The 18,276-nt window shown below is 45.3% G+C and overlaps 1 protein-coding gene across 1 annotated transcript in view; it reads left to right on the top strand.

The window, feature by feature from the left end:
• Window positions 1-17,101, top strand: part of LOC149359353 (multidrug resistance protein mrp-7-like) — a 39,267-nt gene extending 22,166 nt beyond the window's left edge. The window contains exons 11-19 of the mRNA XM_089567645.1: window positions 551-761; window positions 3,811-4,121; window positions 5,770-6,102; window positions 8,197-8,301; window positions 10,026-10,220; window positions 12,371-12,529; window positions 13,138-13,304; window positions 14,698-14,892; window positions 16,984-17,101. Coding sequence (XP_089423771.1) covers window positions 551-761; window positions 3,811-4,121; window positions 5,770-6,102; window positions 8,197-8,301; window positions 10,026-10,220; window positions 12,371-12,529; window positions 13,138-13,304; window positions 14,698-14,892; window positions 16,984-17,101 — 1,794 coding nt within the window. The remainder of the gene's footprint in view (window positions 1-550; window positions 762-3,810; window positions 4,122-5,769; window positions 6,103-8,196; window positions 8,302-10,025; window positions 10,221-12,370; window positions 12,530-13,137; window positions 13,305-14,697; window positions 14,893-16,983) is intronic.
• The last annotated feature ends 1,175 nt before the right edge of the window (window positions 17,102-18,276 follow it).

Genomic DNA, 18,276 nt, shown 5'->3' with positions numbered 1-18,276 from the left:
TGTTTCAATTCTGATTCTTTATTGCTTCATGGCTATCGACGTTACGCAGGTGTATATTTGAATTTAATCGAGAAAGTAAGCTCTCCGTTGCAAAACAACTTTGCTTATGCAAGGATTCCCTGAAATAATGCAGATAGAATACCAGCCAATTCTGTGTAAACATTGCTCTACTGCATATTAATTATCACTAACGAACAGGATAAGACATTAAATTTAGGCTTTTTTGCGTCACAGAGTGTCAGTGTATGCATAGAAAATGTCGTTAGCTTGCACTGGCTCGTGCGAAAGCGCGTTGTCTTGTGTTCTTCATTCAGTGTTATCCATTATTCTCGGCTCGTAGGAAAACCCACTCTTCCTATTTACGTTGTAGCATTAGACCTCAGGACATAGCTATTATGTACGAAACCTAATCCATACGATATTTAAGGGCTGGACAAACGGTCGCTTCGTCGAGTCAAATGTAATGCATGTTGCGAAAGTCTATTTTTAAAATAACCTGTAAAGCGTTAGCCATGCGAATTTTCTCATCTGCTTTAATTTTTTTTCTCAGGGTGCACTTGAAATATATGCGGCCTATATAAAATACTCGGGCATCAGCACCGCACTGGCTCTGGTGTGCTTTGTCCTAAGTGCCGTTTTCATGGCGGCTCAGCTGGTGTGCATCAAAGCCTGGTCGTCACTGAGGACACGGAACAGTGACGACATGGAGCGTAGCAGCCGTGAAATGCTTTTGTGGCTGGCGCTCGCGTGCCTTGGTGATGGTAAGTAGGCCAAAAAAGTGGATCTCTCTATCTGATGTCATCGCTTGCCACTTGTGCTAATAGTCTGTGGGAGTTCAGCGACCGGTCTAAATACTTTAAGGCATTCACGTGAGGCAAACTCTTCGCCGTTTGATCTCAAATTAGAAGTTCCTCGCTCAATTTGTTCTTCAGATTGACATGTGTGGCTAAAAGCATGAAATGCGAGGAAAAGGAAATGATCTAGTCTTGCAAGATGGAGGTGTTTGAGCTTCGCCCTTGAAATAGACTGAAATAGACTTCTTTTCTCCTTAAATTACGCTTCACACTGTGCCTTTATTACGCCACCTATTGTGGGCTTTCCACCGCAATGTGCACAAATGTCTGAGGACTTCAATGAAAAAGTTTAGCATTTTTTCTGTTATTGCACCATTTTTTTAAAACATGGCCGATTGCAGCCTTTTCCTTTTCATTTATTCGAGCAGGTTGCGCCGAATGAGATCGGGCATATTTGGAAAAACTTTTATCCAGACAGGACAGCTTATGCTTACATTGAACCCTCTTGTCCTCAAGTAATGAGCAGAAAAAGACACCTTTTTATTGGGACAGTATTCCTTGGAGCAATCCACGCATTTCCTGTGGTTATCTGAACCTTAGCAACGTTGCCCTTCTTACTGACAAGGAGAAGAGGAGAACAATACGCAGCGTAAGAAAAGTCGGAAAGTGTGCATTGCTGGGTTAGATGCGAAAACAGGAGCGGGTTCACGGCGAACGACCAAAGAGCAGATAATTAAAGAAACAACACGGGGAGACTTGCATATGCACTGGTCCTGCCTCGAGAATGCGATATCACTATGTTTTTCCTACGCGAGAAATGCTGAGATGAGCGGGAACACTATGCAGATAAAAAAAAATCCTGTCGTCATGAAAAAGGTTTAATCGCTTTTCTATAGTATCTCTCAACAAGCGATCCCACATGAAAGAAAGCCTGCAGCATAAGTTAAAAAAAAACAACACTTGTGAGACAACCTGGTCCTCATGGCCGGCACTTGAGAAAGGTTGATATACTCGTAAGAGTGTTGTCACGAGTGAACGCGCTACCTCGGAGCTTCACGATTCTCTTGCGAATGAGGGGAGCATCGACCTACCTAAAAGGGTGGCATAACCAGCAGCTAACTCGAGCCAAAGTATCTGTGAAGAAATTACATGAACAATTTTCCAGAGTGATTAGTTTCGCGTTACCAGCGGTGGATACGACCCCTTGTGGTTATGTCGAGTTTTGACGATTAGGCGGTCACGCACTTATTGCACTATAAGAGATAAATCAACCACGCAATGGAAGTGTCTTGCACATAGAAAAAGAAATGCTAGGCAGGGACTACCTTACCAAGTTGACTAGCCATTCGCTTGATGACAAGAGATTAGTACAAAAAATAATCACACTTTTCGGCTGTTCTCTTCGTTTTATTTTAGTGTAGCGTATGTAGTTTGTTTCTTTAGAAAAGGCGCGAATTTTCCTAAGTTCCCTCCAAGAAAGTTTGAGTAACAATGGAAATGAGGAATTGCTTGTTACTTTGTTGTTTTGGTGCTATGCTATTTTCAGTGAACGTTCTCAGGTGCGAGTAGTGGCTTTTCTGAATTTTCGGTCTATTGTTGGCTTGGCTATATTAACTAGTAACTAACATCGAAATACAAGCATAATGGAGGTAATAGGATTGCCAATATGCCGAGCTGTACATTAATTTCCGCCTGCGGGTGCCGCATGCCAGTCTAGAGCATAGATCGCCAAAAACTATTGTCAACCACGAGATCAGGAATATAAGCGGTTGTTACACGAATTTTAAAATTGAAAAGTTGCCTGCTCATTATATCCGTACTATGGCGTACTATACGGGGTGTTAGACTGCGCGCGATATACCCAAGTTGTGCTACAGAACAGAAGCTATGATTGTCACACCTCAATGCCCGCCATACATTGTGCGAGCATTACTCTTGACCGGTTATTAGGACTTTGCAGGGTGATCAAGGTTAAGTGTTAGAGATTTCCTAAAATTGGGTGCTGAGAGAATGTCAAAGCCAGCGCTGCTTGTGGCAAAGGGCACACAGTGAGATAATGAGCTTCACTGCGAGGCATGCAATTAACAAAAAGTAATATATGAAATTTTTAGCGACTGCAGTAAGCGGGCATGTTTATACTGGAAACTAGCCGGCAATCGTATCCCTATGCAATTTCATTGGTATAATGCTGCTAGCACATGTCTGTTCCGCTATATCTCCATCCAAAGTTTCAGGTAGATCCGCGCAATTGCGCATGCAAAGTGGTGACGATAGGCGCTGAGACTCTACACGCCGTGAGGCGGCGTTTTGTTCAACAACGGCGTAGGGTAATCAGTGAAGTTTTTAACTGTTGTCCTTTCATTTTGGCTAACGAAAAGACCAAAATATACATTCGACGCAACAGCTGCCTCACGTTAGGAAAGAGCTCCACGTTTACTGACGCTGCGCAATTGAATGCGTAATTACGCGAAATCAGTGGAAACTTTGGGGGGCGAATTTTTCCGAACACGCGTGCTCCAGAAGAATTATAGCACAATAAGCCGTCAAGAAAGGTGAATGCCTCTATATGTGCAGTGAAGACATCTACGCTGTTCTCAATGCCTGAAAAACGCAGAAATATATTTTAATTAACTAGATGCCGGACAGTGACAATTACCGTTTCTTTTTGTGTGCCATCTAGCCGCATAACTTATATGCAGGGGTAGATTCCACGTACCACTAAGTGCCTAATTGTAAAAAAGCTTAATTTTGGTCACCCTAGAACGAGTTCAGCTAGAACATGCCCGTTTGGTCGTGTTGCACTTGACAGAACTGATGCATTTGGCTGCGACAGCTCTCTATTTGAGAAAAGCAATCTGCTATGACCACGGTGTTTAACACCCTTCTTGTACATGTGCAATCGAGTAAATGGTCTTTCGATGCTGATCGTATAACAAATGTGAGTTCTTGATTTGCGGCAGTGTTATTAAGAGAAGTTTAAATTTCCCTTATCACGAATGGATCTGTTGCCTTGCAGTCGTCTTCAGACTCGTGGCTGGAATACTGCTCGCGCGTGGCACCCGGCACTGCTCTCTAATCCTTCACAGCAAAATGTTGGCCAGGGTCGCCGGCAGTCCGTTGTCGTTCTTTGATGCGACGCCACGCGGTAGGCTGCTCAACCGCTTCTCCGTGGACCTGGAAATGAACGACAGCCGCGCGTTCGTCGCCTACAAGCAGCTTTTCCAGAGCCTACTGTGCGTCATAGGAAGGCTCGCCGTCATAGGAACGCAAGCACCCATCGTTTTCGCACTCGCCGTCGGCGCAGAGGTTGTCCTCGTTATTACCATGGTAGGTCCACTTCGGCCGTTCCGATTGGGACCCTGCTTCATATCCGAGAGGTCTTTTGAACGCCTGGACAGAAATCTGCCGGGCCGAAATATGCCAGGCCAGTGTAAGGTGTAGGCAGTATCACAGTTTTAATCGGGGAGTGCATTTCACATCTAGATCTTCGCCACTCCTTTTCCTCTACTACATAGTCCGTGCCACTAGAAAACTGACAAGCAAAAAGTTTTCGGGCGAACGTAGCCACTCTGCCTCCCACGCCTCTAACCACTTTGCTTTAAAGCCCTTAAACACATTTAACGCACGTCTCTTGGTGCGTAGTAGGAACCTTGCTTGGCACAGTCCGTTGAATGGTACTGAGGGCAAACACTCAAGTTGTCCTGCACTGTTAGATTACTGTAATTTAGAAATAATGCCACTACTTTCATTTAAGACAGAGCTTTTATAAGTGGGAAAATCTCCCCAAAAAATAGAAATACATGGGTCGTAATCACTGGCAACTCGCGAGTAGACTGCGGTACGTGAAAGACGCAGTCGTAGATTTTTGTTGCAGATCTCAGAGACTAAGCGAGCATGCATCTCTCTTCAAACTTCACGGAGATCTTTTAGGTGCAGACGTCGGGAATCTGAATCAAGTTTGGGGAAAATCTAAAACTGCTTATATTGTTGCCACCGTTCATGTGAGATTTTCTGCTGCGCATGACATGCAGTCTCATTTCTTGCAATCCCTGCTTCATTTCAATAAAAAGCCGTTTTGTCTCTCATCTGCTACGGGCGTATGAAAGTAATGCAATGGTCAATCGATTCTTCTCACTAAGATGGATGACTGCAAACTGTAAATCTTGTTTTAGAAACTCTTTCTATGCATAAACGAGCAACAAGCATTTTTCTTATTGCCAGGGTTTCGGGTTTTGACTTGTTAGGGGGTGCAACAAATGCCGGTCGCAATATTTAATGCGGGTAGAAAAACCAGTAGAACAGGGCGCGTACACACTATTGCCACACTATGGCCCCTTTTTGCCAAAGTCGTCATCCTGTGTTTTCAGTAAACCACCTTAGCGCCCATACCGGAGCACGCGCCGAAGATCTGCCGGAGCAGGGCTAAGAGGAGGCATGGACGGGACAGCGAGCCGCTATGGTTCGCTGCATGAAGTTATCGACATCACGCTCCAAATACGTGCCTGGTGTTCTGCGCTGCACTGAGTCTTGCGTTTGCGTTGGGTTATCTGGCATACATGACGCGAAGAGATTGCCACAGAGCCCGATGGGTTCATTTGCGGCGGCTAAGGCGACAGCGGGAGAAGCAATATTCCAGGAATCAGCGGCACGCGCAGTAAAAATTACAAGGAATGAGTAGAAAACGCGGAGTGCAAGCGGAGGCGTGACGGCTGACGCCCTGCTGTCTCAGATTTGTTCCACCACATTTTACGATCGGCCGTCAATATTTCTCAGTTTGGTCAACGTTATTGCCTGCCATACATTCTTGTTCTAAGCAGTCTTCATTCAGTTAAGAGTACCAATGAGTGTGAAAAACCATGTGGCCCATGCACCTATAGGAATGGCTTTAGCCGGATACAACACTACAACGCAGCTTTAGAAGCGTTTGCATCGCTGAGAATAATTCGTTAATTTCGCCTTTTATTTACCCTTTCAGCGCCGCTTGATACGCGGGTCAGTGATTGGTCGACAGTACGAGAGCACCAGGTTGTCGAAGGTCCTGCAGCACCTGGCCGAAACTCTGGACTCCGTTGGAGTGATCCGTTGTTACCAGGTCATGGAACGCTTTTGCTCACAGTTCCGGCGCCTGCTGAACGACTACGTGGAAGCCTTCAACGTGTTCTTCCTGTGTTACTCCTTCAGTCGACTTCTTTTCACATTCGCTGGTGTTCTAGTCATTATTCTCACCATGGCCATCGTCGTGGTGCCGAACCATGGACACAGTGCATCTACGTCTACTGTCGGCTTGTCGGTCCTGTCTTCTTTCACGGTACGCTGAGCAAACAGAATGGTTCCCAGTGCTTAGTTACCTCGAACAAGAACAGAATTTAACGCCCGCAATAACTTACGCTTTTCGATAATCTTTCTCGTTAACAGTGCGCAGGAACACAAGGGAAAGTAAGGCCACACGACCACAGTGTTGACTTCAAAACGTGCTTGTTAGATACGGTAGCTCGAAATATTTATCAAGGAGGGACATCGAACAAACAAGCACCGAAAAGACGTGTAACATCTCCACAGGCTTCTCTCTTAGGCGACCTCCTGCGCCATATGACATAACAAAAGCCTACTGGCACAGTCTTTACGGACTGATGGAAAGCTCTGAGCTACTGTTGTTTCCCGCCGCAGGTAGCCTGTATATTTTGTAAACTGACAGACGCTTCAAAGCAAGGTGTACACCGGAGCGTGCTACAGTGCCTAAGTAGCAGTGCTTTTGCCCATTTTGCTTGCATTACATTATGGGCATGCTTCGTGTGCTATCATAATATAACGTCGAAAATATCTGAGTTGATTCAGCATATGGATTCAGCATATGAATGAGTTGATTCAGCAATAGTTGCAGTTTGAGCCCTAACAGTGTCTTAAGGCACAATAGTATACATGGAATAGAAAAAGCAATTGGTTTTATAACAAAACGAATCCTGCAAGCGCTTGTCTTTTTGGTGCGAGCAATATTGTCATAAAAGTTTAAAGTGTACTCCAGTCGAGTTTTAGAACGTATTGAAGACATGATAGGTGTTACCAAGACAAAATTGCAGAATTTAGTCTTAGTGTGGTTTACTTGTAGAGACCTTGGTTACCATTTACTGAGAACTACGTCAGCGGGGTCTTGGCTAAGTTTCATGAAAAAAAAGGAAGCACTCGTCAGAACTTAAGATACTGGGGTCATCCGAGTACGATGTGCAACTGTTGTTGTTGAGACATTTAGGCAGCTCATTAAAGTAAATTATACAAAAAGCAGGTATTACTACAGAGCAGATCCCTGTGGTAAGCCTGATTTCTGTCTGGGAACTCGAAAGGTGAAATACCTAAATTTTTACACTTATCGCTTCGCCATTACATACGCTGGGTTCGATCTATAAGCGTCTTCACATCGCCTATTTTACAAATTAATGCGCAGTTTTTACCTTGGAAACTGGCTGTTGCGAGTAAAATTATGGGGCACCTAAACAATTCTTATGATGTGCAAATGCGGGAGCAAGTGTAACTGGCTCGCCAGATCAGTGGATACCTCAATCGCGCTGTGGGTAGGCGTTGGCGTTCACCTAAAATTTAAGGCAGTTATGCTTCTCTCCTTTTCTCAAATCCAGCGAAATGTTCAGACTGCGCTTAATATCGTCAACTTATTATCAACGAAAGGCTCATAACTGGCTCCCTGGGTCAGTGGACATCTCAATTGTGCTTTGAGGCACATGGCAGTGGCGACGCCGGCCGCCTATTGCTCCAGGAGTGATGATGACGTCATTTTCGTGCTGCTTACTGGCCACCGGTTTCTGATGATTGTGGGGTTGTCGCACAGTGGGTCAAGTAATGCTCCCTCATTAAAAACAGATTTCTACACATTCATGAAAAATGAACTTTTGAAAGGCGGATGAATATTTATAGCAGATATATGAGTAGCACGTCTTGTTTTCTCTCCTTATATGTAACTTTGCTGCTCCAATATTCAATAGCAAGTTGCTAAATTTAAATAAAAGTCAGAATGCTCCCTTTCTCAGCGGTAGAACGTCGTTCGACATAGCAATTCACGATGCCGAGAACGATTCTCTTTATGTTACAACGGGGTGAAGAGACGAGAGCACGAACTGCGGGGGTGCATGTGCGTGGCCTCTGGTGCGGTCTACTATGAAAAGTGAGGCCATTCGAGACATTTAAAGTTTATTTACTTGCCCTAGAATCTGTTTCCACAATACTTGAGAGTCATTTTCTACGGGCCAGAGCTCATCAAACACCCCTCGTATGTCCGGAATAAACAAGAGGCCAGAGATATGTTATATGTTGGCCCAAATGCTAAGGATGTCTACCTTGTCTGTAGTTTTAAGTCTGCTCAATCCATGAGAGAATAAACATTCCTGTTGCGCAGGTACCTTTCGCCATGGCAGGAGTCATGATGGTCATCTTCTGGGCAACACTGGGTTATGTGGCTTTAGAGCGTGCCCTGGAGTACACAGAACTCCCTGTGGAAGAGGCAAGTCTTGCGTGATTGTTTCCAGCGATGTTCCGGCAGAGGTTCAAGTCAAGCGGCAGAAAGTTTTTAGAGAACTCGCCACTTATGGTATCATTTTCTTTACTTCGCTTGCGCCATACGGCTGACGTGTGGCTGCCGAGGCTTCCCTGTGACGCAGCGCATTTCGCTTTGTTTGATATGGCAGTTCCAGAGTATAAAAAGCATAGTTACATCAAGAAGGGATGACTGAGTAAACTTGCTGCTTAAACGTTCCAATTTTCTGTTTACGCAGCGTCGCGTTCCGATGACTCCATGCGCAGCTACCGTATATTAAGAATGAAGTCTGCCCCGCCGCGGTGGCTCAGTAGTTACGGTGCTCGGCTGCTGACCCGAAAGACGCGGGTTCGATCCCGGCTGCGGCGGCTGAATTTCGATGAAGGCGAAATTCCAGAGGCCCGTGTGCGATGTCAGTGCAGGTTAAAGAACCCCAGGTGGTCGAAATTTCCGGAGCCCTTCACTACGGCGTCTCTCATAGCCTCAGTCGCTTTGGGACATTAAACCCCAACAAATCAAATCAAATCAGAATGAAGTCTAGTTAATTACAGAAAGAGCGCTCTTCTTTTCTTCCCTTAGTTTCTTGTATACGCATGCGTCACAAGGGGTCTGCTTTCACTTCATAAGATTACAGGAATGAAGACTACTTCAATGCCTGCTGGTATTTTTTATCGTCTGTGATACCTGTTGTGTTATCTGTAATTCCCGCGTTTACTGTATGACTGGACGAATAGTTTGCTTAAAGGCGGTTTCCCGTCTGCTCGGTCCACTGCTGCGGAAAGTTGCGTACCTTTTGTATGCTGGAAGCACGTACACCTTGTTCATAAAAATTAATGGTGAATCTGTTAAAATTTACAACGTAGTTGTAGATCATACAATTCCCGTAATTTTTGAAACACAATTCAATGTACTATCAGCAAGACATGAAACGCGAGCAAGACAACAGAGACACGAACAGCAAAATGGCAAAATCTTAGCCAGGAGAAGCTCACTACTAGCAGAGGCCAATTTCTGTTCGAAGGCGCGAGGACTCTCCAGAAGTGTTAATCAACCTGGGTTGTATAAATTTGCTCTCCGGGAGCTAATATTTTGGTGTTTTTGTGTCGGTGGTACGTCCGCGTTTGATTCTTGAAAACGAGTAACCAAAATGAATAAAATAAAGATTAAGTTTCGGTTCTAATGATCGGCTTGGACAGCATGTGCTCCTGCTCTCACCAGGGTACCTGACATTTTTAAATTTGCATTGCTCGAACTTTTGCTATACTGCTGAGGTTGTACAAATTCAGGCCTCTCTTGTCTACATACTATTCGTCACGCAACAGTCACTGATGAGCTACACATTTAAATGCTGTGGCGAATGTCATTCTAATCCTGGCGAAGTGTCGCAGCCAAAGATATCAGAGACTACTTTTACGCGATTTGTCCGTAGGCTTCACGAATCCCAAATCGTGACACGTCCACTGCAAACAAGGCGCTTTTAGTGGCCAAAAAAAGAAGTTTAAAAATCATGCGAGTGCAATTCGGCACGGCTGCCAGTTCACTCTTTATTTACGTGCTTTCTAATGCTGCAGCCTTCCTGTCACAATACTGACGGTTTATAGCAAGAGAGTGCTAATATTCAGGTTGGCATGTCTGGCAAATTTTCATGAAGAAATAAAAAAAAGCTTCAGCAACCGTCTTCTATTTCGCAGGAAACTGCGTCTAAAAGCCAACCTTCCGCGGCTGAGTCGCAATGGCTGAATCCTCGCCTATTCATGGAACCATTCGACGAATTGTGGCCGAAACGAGGATTTGTGAAATTCGATCACTTTAGCGCGTCTTATCGTCCTGGTGTTGTGGAGGACGCGCTGAAGGATATCTGCTTCGAGGCACACACGGGCGAAAAGGTGCGTTACCAGATAATCTTAGTACATATTCTTGATTATATCAGTGTGCCAATGTTGGCTAGCAGGAAATTATCGTGAACTCCTAAAGGGCGAAAGTTTCGTAGTAGGAAATTAATTATGTTTAGACTACAGAAGTGGTGTCCACACAAACTGCGCATGTATCAACGTGCAAAGTGAGGTAGGCCACGCAAAAAAAAGTACATATCTCTACCACATGAGCACATGGCACGTGACAGTTGTTAAACGACCACAAAAAACATTTAACGCTAACAGCGCGAGGTGATCATTCACAGCATACAAGCCATGCAAAGGCTTTGAGCCACGAGCTTAGTGCCACAGAGAGTGTCGCTCATCGCCAGGGGCGTAGCAAAGGGGGGGAGGGCCTTCTCCCCAAAATTGTTTCGAACTGTCACGCACCGCTGACGAAACCAACCACCGGCGCCGGAAATCATTCTTTCTTTTGTACCCTACAATGTCTTTTACAGACTAGAAAATGCATTTTGGCGCGAACATTGCTAACTCGGCTTAGATTTCGGGGCAACGCCCATGCACCTGAAGTCACGTAACGCAAGCATCAGTTAGCATCATGATCAAAATTGCCATGAGAATTCGAAAACTTTGAGGACGTCAATAACCTATCTTGAATGACCTTGCTTATTGAAAGCCCTGCCCACGCGGTGTTTGCCAACATATACACTCGGATATTGGTTATTTCGAATTGCGGCATCATTCGTGGCTTTCCTTTGTCCTTCTGTTTCCTTTTTAGCAAACTGCTTTTACTTGTTCTTGGAACCAAAGGAATACCCTTCCGTAATTATGGGTGCAGAATAATTGTCGCCGCGCAGGCAATTAAAAAATACGCACCTTCGGACTGATTTCTGCATTGTTCCTCCATTATTCTAACCATATGGTGCTGTCGCGACCGCAGCATGGCCCAAGTACTTATCGCCACTTCTGCTGTCATAGTTTTGTTCTTGCTTGGATCGTCTGTCTTTCCGTGTGTAAAGTTTACTATCTGTGATTGCGCAAGAAGTTCATTTACCTTGTTTGACGCATTATATAGAGTGACTTTTGCTTAGATACGTAGATTTAATAGAGACATCCGTGTATTTAAATATCTTGTTGCGAGGTTTTTTGTATGAATACTTTGTTTCCATTCACTTTGTTTCCGTTGACACTTTTTTGTCCTACTTCAAGTTGCATCTTCGCATTCCTAATACTACATTTTATCTTCGCACTCCTAATGCATATTTTGCAGAACTCCTCGTTTATACATGTGCTCGTTGTTGCGACTAAAATTTCGGTGCAATGACTCGCAATACATGACTGGTGAAAGCTGCTGCTGCGCAGTACACTGGAATGAAGGACAGCGTTTTTGAGATTTTTTCCTGGCCGTTGCACATGTACAAAAATGTAAAGGCTCTTGAACGACAAAGATTCATTAAAATATTTGTCCTCTATACTAGCTAATTTCATGGCCTTTCCGTTTTTCATATCAGCGGCATGCACTACTTTGCTGGTTTTGGACATATATAATTCTAGACTTCGTGTGATATTTTCTTTACACGACACCGGTCCACGCAGAATGCTCACCGCACTCCTGGTTTGTTGTGTGTGTTCATTGTGCGTGTGTTTTTTTATGCTTCTTTTATATGAATTGTAGCCCCTCCTTATGTAATGCCCTTGGGCCTTTAAGGATGAAATAAATGAAATAAATGAAATGAAATACGTGAAAACATGGAAGCATTGGTATCACTTATGTCTGCGACGTTTTTTAAGACGTACGAATACATGCTTTTATTTAAAAAAAATACATATTTCACTTGTATAGAAAGTGCGTAGCGTTATCTAATACACAATGGCATTGTCAGTATGCCAATGAAGTTATTATTCTTGCGTTTGATCCCTCCACAAATTCCATGAGGAGGCCGCGCTGCAACATGACCCCCCCGAATAAAATTTCTGGCTACGCCAATGCTGATCGCGTACCTTAGGTTCAGGGTTTGCAGCAAATTCCGCCCACCGTCCGGAACTGGTTCCCGAAACTGACCTATAGTGCTCCTCGGGCCGCGTTTTTTCGCTTAAAAGCACAAAAGTCGCCCTGCACTTACATGATCGCGGCTGAAAGGAATCATCCTCACGCATTTCAGGTAGCAGTCGTTGGGAGAACCGGTGCGGGAAAGTCCTCGCTCATTCTGGCTCTTTTACGAATGATCCAGCGCACTTCGGGGGCTATCACCATCGACGGCACTGACATCTACGACGTGCCTCTGAAGAGGCTTCGCTCGGCCATCGGTATCATACCACAGGCGAGTGCTCGAGACGACACTTAGTGTCTTTTCTCCATTTATATCTAGCCTCAGAGGCTAACACTGGTCGCCCACACAGCGTCTCACCCCTGCTCACAGTGTACATCGCGAAGCTATCATTTCGCTTGTAACACACCTTAAATTTTCGTATTCATCACTCGTTGTTGTTCTCCTATGAACAGCGTCGCCAGTCGTGGCATTGTAGCCCCACAGAAAAGAGTGGAGGGCTTTGCTGGTATATAGAGATGCGTTGTCGTAATACGAATAAGACATGTATATATGTTTCAGTCATCACGCATGTATTGCTTTGAAAGACTGGTGTTTCTAACTCCATCAACACTTTTCTCAAGCGATCTGCACAGCACTATACCGCATGTCATGTGAACATATCCCCACGCAGCGCCAGGCAAGACTACTGTATTTTAATGACATAACTGATAATGTCTTTACTCGAACAAATTGACCGTACGTCCTTCATACTTTCACAATATCATTGTTTCAGTCAATCATATTGTCACAAACATAGCAGCGTAGAGCACGTTTCTCCGAGTTATTTCTGTCGGCAACACGTTTAAAAAAACGTGCAGAATGTTTTCATCGCTGTCCAGGACCCTTCGTTGTTCTGTGGAAGTCTACGCGAGAATCTGGATCCTCCAAGCAGCAGGTCAGATTCGGAGCTTTGGAGTGTTCTTCGAACTGTGGGCTTAGACGACTTCGTAGAAAACGGCGCAGGAGGCCTCTCTTTTGCAATATCAGAAAAAGGAGAAAATTTGAGGTAAGCGTCTCATGCCCAGAGTGCCTAGACATCCACTTCGTGTTGAAGCCTTGTAGAAAAGCAAAAACACAGGAAATCACATAGGAAATCAGCTGTCACGCGTAGTATAAGGCGCACCCAGTATTTGGTTGAGATTTGTAGCAAAGAGAAGTCAGAGGTCAGTATAGGCACCTGACATTTTAGCTTCTTTAATTTTATTCGACTAGTTCAGCGCACAGGAGTGAAATAAGAGAAAATTCTACATGACAGAAGGTGTGCGAAAGAATAACCAAGAGCGTTTTTTTTATATATACGGTAGAATCAGTGTTGGCGTCTCCAGACATAAATTCAAGTGGTTATCGCGTTTTAGGGATAGAATCGCAAAACTCTGAAGATAGGCGTTTAGACGAACACTGCTAAGTAGCACGCCAAATTTATTACCGCTACAATCAATATCATAAGCGTGGCGCACTAAGAGACCATTGCGCTTATTATGCGAAGCATATTGCTAGAGCTACCACTCACGCCGTCGCCGTGGGACCCCCACGTGACACCGTGACGTCACACCACGTGACACCGTGACGTCACACCACGTGACATCGGATGAGAGAGCCGGCCTCCACCTCGCGCCGTCGCCGTGGGACCCCTAGCCGTCACGCCACGTGACACCGTGACGTCACACCACGTGACATCGGATGAGAGAGCCGACCTCCACCTCGCGCCGTCGCCGTGGGACCCCTAGCCGTCACACCCGCGCATTCCCGCGCATTTCGAACGCGCGTTCACACTCGGTGTAGGTGAAACGCTCGCTCCACCGGGCAGGCAAACGCGGCTTCCGTGGCAATCCAGGCGCTCACCCAACGCGCGTCTCGGGGTTAATCGGCGTTCCGCTGTAGCCATGCCGTTGTCTTCCCCCACGACGAAGGCTTCTAGTGGTTGTATTAAAATGACCAAGTATTCAACCAAGGAAAGCCATGTATTACCAAGCCTAGCCACTAATATGCTTCGCATTCCCCAGGCTTAGCCAAGCTGAGCCTCAGCAATTTTTTCATCTAATGTTCGCATTTCTTGCGGTCAGCAAAAATGAAAGTTGTATGTTTAATGAAACTTATGCAGTGTAACCATCCTGCGTTCATGATAAATTCTTCTTGATGGGGCCCGGCTTTCTACGATATTCACAAAAACTTTTCTTCTTGCGTAATCAGTTCCAGCATTGGAATTATCGAATTTCATGTTGCGAATGTTGTAATCCCTCACTGTGAAGTGAACTAGCTTAAACCGCTCGCCATATTTGTTAGCTAAATTATTACCGAAATGTGTACTGCACTGCCTTCTACTTTTTCGCCATTGAAAAGCACGTTACGTCAAGACTGAACTCTAATTCACTTTATTTTTGATGCGGCAACGCTCGCAGCGCTGGTCAGCGGCAGATGGTGTCCCTCGCTCGCGCCCTCCTGCGAGCAACGAAGATCCTGGTGCTGGACGAAGCGACGTCGTCGATGGACCCGGAGACAGACCGACGGATTCAGGCAACTCTGCGAGAGAGCTTCTCACACTGCACACTCATCACCATAGCACACCGCATCGACACCATCCTAGACTACGACAGGTGGGTAAAACCAAGTATAAAAATTAGCTGGGGTTTAGCTTTGGTTAAACCTGGTAAGCTGCGCAAGCCCGTCTAGCAGCGTCTTGAGCGTGCCGCTTAGAAAGGCGCTGTTCCGTTCTTCCGTCTCCGAAGCCCGTTGTCGTTTCCTGGCTTCGTCAAGCCGATGTAGCCTCTCTTTCTCTTTATTAGGCGGCATATCGACTGAGCCGGCAAGCGAGCGAACGCATTTTAACTCCCCCCCCCCCCCCCCGCTCTCCAGCCTCCTCTCCACACTCCACAGGTGGCGAGAGGGCGGCGACGGCAGCGCCTCCACTCGTCAGCGGCGCGGCTGCAGCTGTAGTGCGCCGTGCTACAGTGCTCTAGAAGTACACTGTAGCCCCTTCTAGTACGCTGTAGCCGTGCCCCGCGCCGCCCTAACCCGACGGCTTGAAGTGGGAGCCCAGCGACGGCCGTTCTCGTTGCCATGGCAACGACGCTCCATCTGTTGCGCGCCGTGCCTCGCGCTGCCGTTACCCGACGGCTTGAAATGGGGGCCCATCTGCGGTCGCTCTAAAGGTCAACCGTGCTTCGCGCCGCCCCTACGAGAAAGGCTCAAACCTGGCGTAGTATTGCTTACGCAATAAAAATCCCTCAGCATAAGCGAAGCAGCTTCGCAACCGGTCTTCTTTAAGTAAGCGCATGGATTGAACTATCTCCCGCAAAGATGCACTCTCGTTAGCCTTATTTACATACGCAAAGTCTGCCGTGTTTAGCACAGCCCAATCTCGGTTTTATGTCTATGCTTGATGTGCGAATGATGGTGGCTAATATCCTATCGGTATTAAGACTCGTTCAGCGTGTTGACCATCGTACGAGGACAAAACATATGTGCACGTTTGGCGAACACCCTTTGAGAACAAATAACGCCTTCGACGATGGGATGAATGCAGGGAAGTCACTAGGATGAATTTCTACAGCCTGAAAACTCAAGAATCTCTGGCTTCGATCGATTTCAAAGCAAGGCGAGACCGATCCGGGCGCTTAATTAACCGCGATGTGAACTACTTTCCTGGAGTTGTTTTAAGCTCCGTGCTTGTCTTGAGCGCTTAAAAAAACCCTACCAATATAGAATGACTTGCGTAATGTCCTCTGCATCAACATATGTTCCAAAGAAAATATATTTATTGAATACGTGAACTACAAAGTCGCACCTCAATTAATGTTACACTTAAAGCCCACGCGATAATGTAATTTGTTTTCATAGGCGTCGTCTGGTTAGGTATTAGAGCTGTTATTAAATCACTGAGTTATTCTTGCTTTTACCAGTTAGCAGTTATCCTGCTTCTGTGAAAGGGCTACCGTCACAATTTCGCACGCAGGTTACTGGGCGGTGCAACATTTAATTTTCAACTCTTAATAAACGCATATTGCAGAAATCACTTTTTCTCTCAAAGGGACAATCGTGTCGACAATTAGGCTAATCGAAACGGTTTTGCGTTATTTGTGCATTTATTCTCCAAAGTCTGCAGTGTAAATAAGAATACAGCTCTAGTTCAGGTGCAACAAGTTTTACGTTATACACACTTCTATCCTTGTCCAATAACATCAGGTTGATGTCCCTTGATTGTGAACATTTTAACCTAAAAATAAAACTGAGTCCAGTATTTAAGCATTTAAAGAACGGGACTGTCTGGATCTTCGTGGTGCATGAGTCGCCGCTGCAGTATTCTCGATGTTGGGTAGCTTGTCACAAGGTTGTGCTCAGCGGTTCTTTTCATTGCAATTAGAATGTTACTAACTTGCACGCCACCAACATTGTGTTAGGTTTCTTATCTGCAAAATGCTTATCTTCCTCTTAGAATGCAGAGTTATAAACAATATACTTCTTTTAGTGTAATTTAAACTAATGAATCTCTGGACACATAGGCCTGGTTAAGTGCGAAAAAACTGAAATTTACTGCAGTGATTGAAAAATCAAGACTGTGGGAACCGAATTGGGCCGGTGCATGACGGTCAAGCAGGGATGCCGTGAGTGTCTGCGAAACACTCTCAGTGTTCGTGTCTTTTCCGCCGTTAGGTCATAAAATCACAACTGCATCCATTCTCTTTCAGGGTGGTTGTCATGGAGGACGGTAGAGTCGTAGAGTGCGGCCCCATTCAAGATCTTCTCGCTGATCCGCAGTCCAGATTCCGCAGCATGGTCATTGGTGCGGGTCTGGTGGCGGAATAAGGCATCCACGAATAGAAAGAAGAAATAAATGGTTACTGCCTCATCGATTGCCGCCACCGTTATTAACACCTGCGACCCTTTCCGTGTTTTATTTGAGATAAGAATATTAGTTGTTGCAGGGCATTTTTACATTCTTTGCGCTCAGAATCATGAATTTCTGCTTATCATGTCATCTTTCTTTTCGCATGCAACATTTCTCATTAATAATAACAGCACTTCACTTGGCCTTGTTAGGATTCTTACTAATGGAGGATTTTGCGAATGGTATTAGTTAGCGTGCCAGACCGACGGCCCGAACCCTTTTTGCTTGAAGGAACACGTAGGCTTCTAATTTCTGGCTATTGTTCAAACCGCTACTCCGGTTGAAACTGCGGACTGCCGAGTGAGAGCTTTAAGTAATATTGACAATTGTCCTTGTCAAGCGCTATTTACAAGGAAAGAGAAAATTGTATTTTGTGCTTCTGAACTGAGCCGAATATTACTTTTTTTTTTTAACGGAAGGATTCATAACTATGACCGACAATTACCGAACCAAACCACTAGGGCCACCCGCATCATACAACCATGAACTATTTCTTGAAGAAAAAAATGCTTACTTTGCACATGTTATCTTTTTGGTTGTAGTAGCAGAAATTTCTTAAATACTTATTAATTCTAGCCGGTGAACGCTGTCATTTGGTGACAGTTGGCAGGTGTTCCGCTCCGCTCCCTTTTTCCGGTTTTCTCCCACCTCAGTCATGGATGGGAAGCTCTGCGATGTTCCGCTAGGTAACAAGCGCGAGGTCATGACAAATGGTCTAAGCCTTTGAGTGAAGGCTGTTCTTGGAGAGATTTTTGTCGCTTTGTTCTTAATTTGCATCCGATTGTACCGCACGCGTAACCTATTACGTGGTTTGTAGCTGTGCGACTAGTACTAGTGTTGACTCTACTTTGCCTACACGGACTTATGTCATCTATGGCCATTCGACCCTCTCTGTACTAAGACCTGTCTTTCGGCAGGCAAGTACTTTGTGAAGAGTTCCCACTCTGTCGCGGCAAGGCCTTATGGCCACTACGAGAAATGAAAACATAGCGTAGACGCCGCCTTTGTAGTAGCAGGCTAATCGGTGTGCTGTTGTTGCCTCATTTCAAGTTTTGGAGCCTTTGCTTGATGTCCATATGGTGAGCTAAGGGGT

This window comes from Amblyomma mixtum, chromosome 2, assembly GCF_055824585.1.
Source record: "Amblyomma mixtum isolate Tamu chromosome 2, ASM5582458v1, whole genome shotgun sequence".
NCBI lineage: Eukaryota > Metazoa > Arthropoda > Arachnida > Ixodida > Ixodidae > Amblyomma > Amblyomma mixtum.
This window is presented reverse-complemented; position numbering and strand designations above follow the sequence as displayed.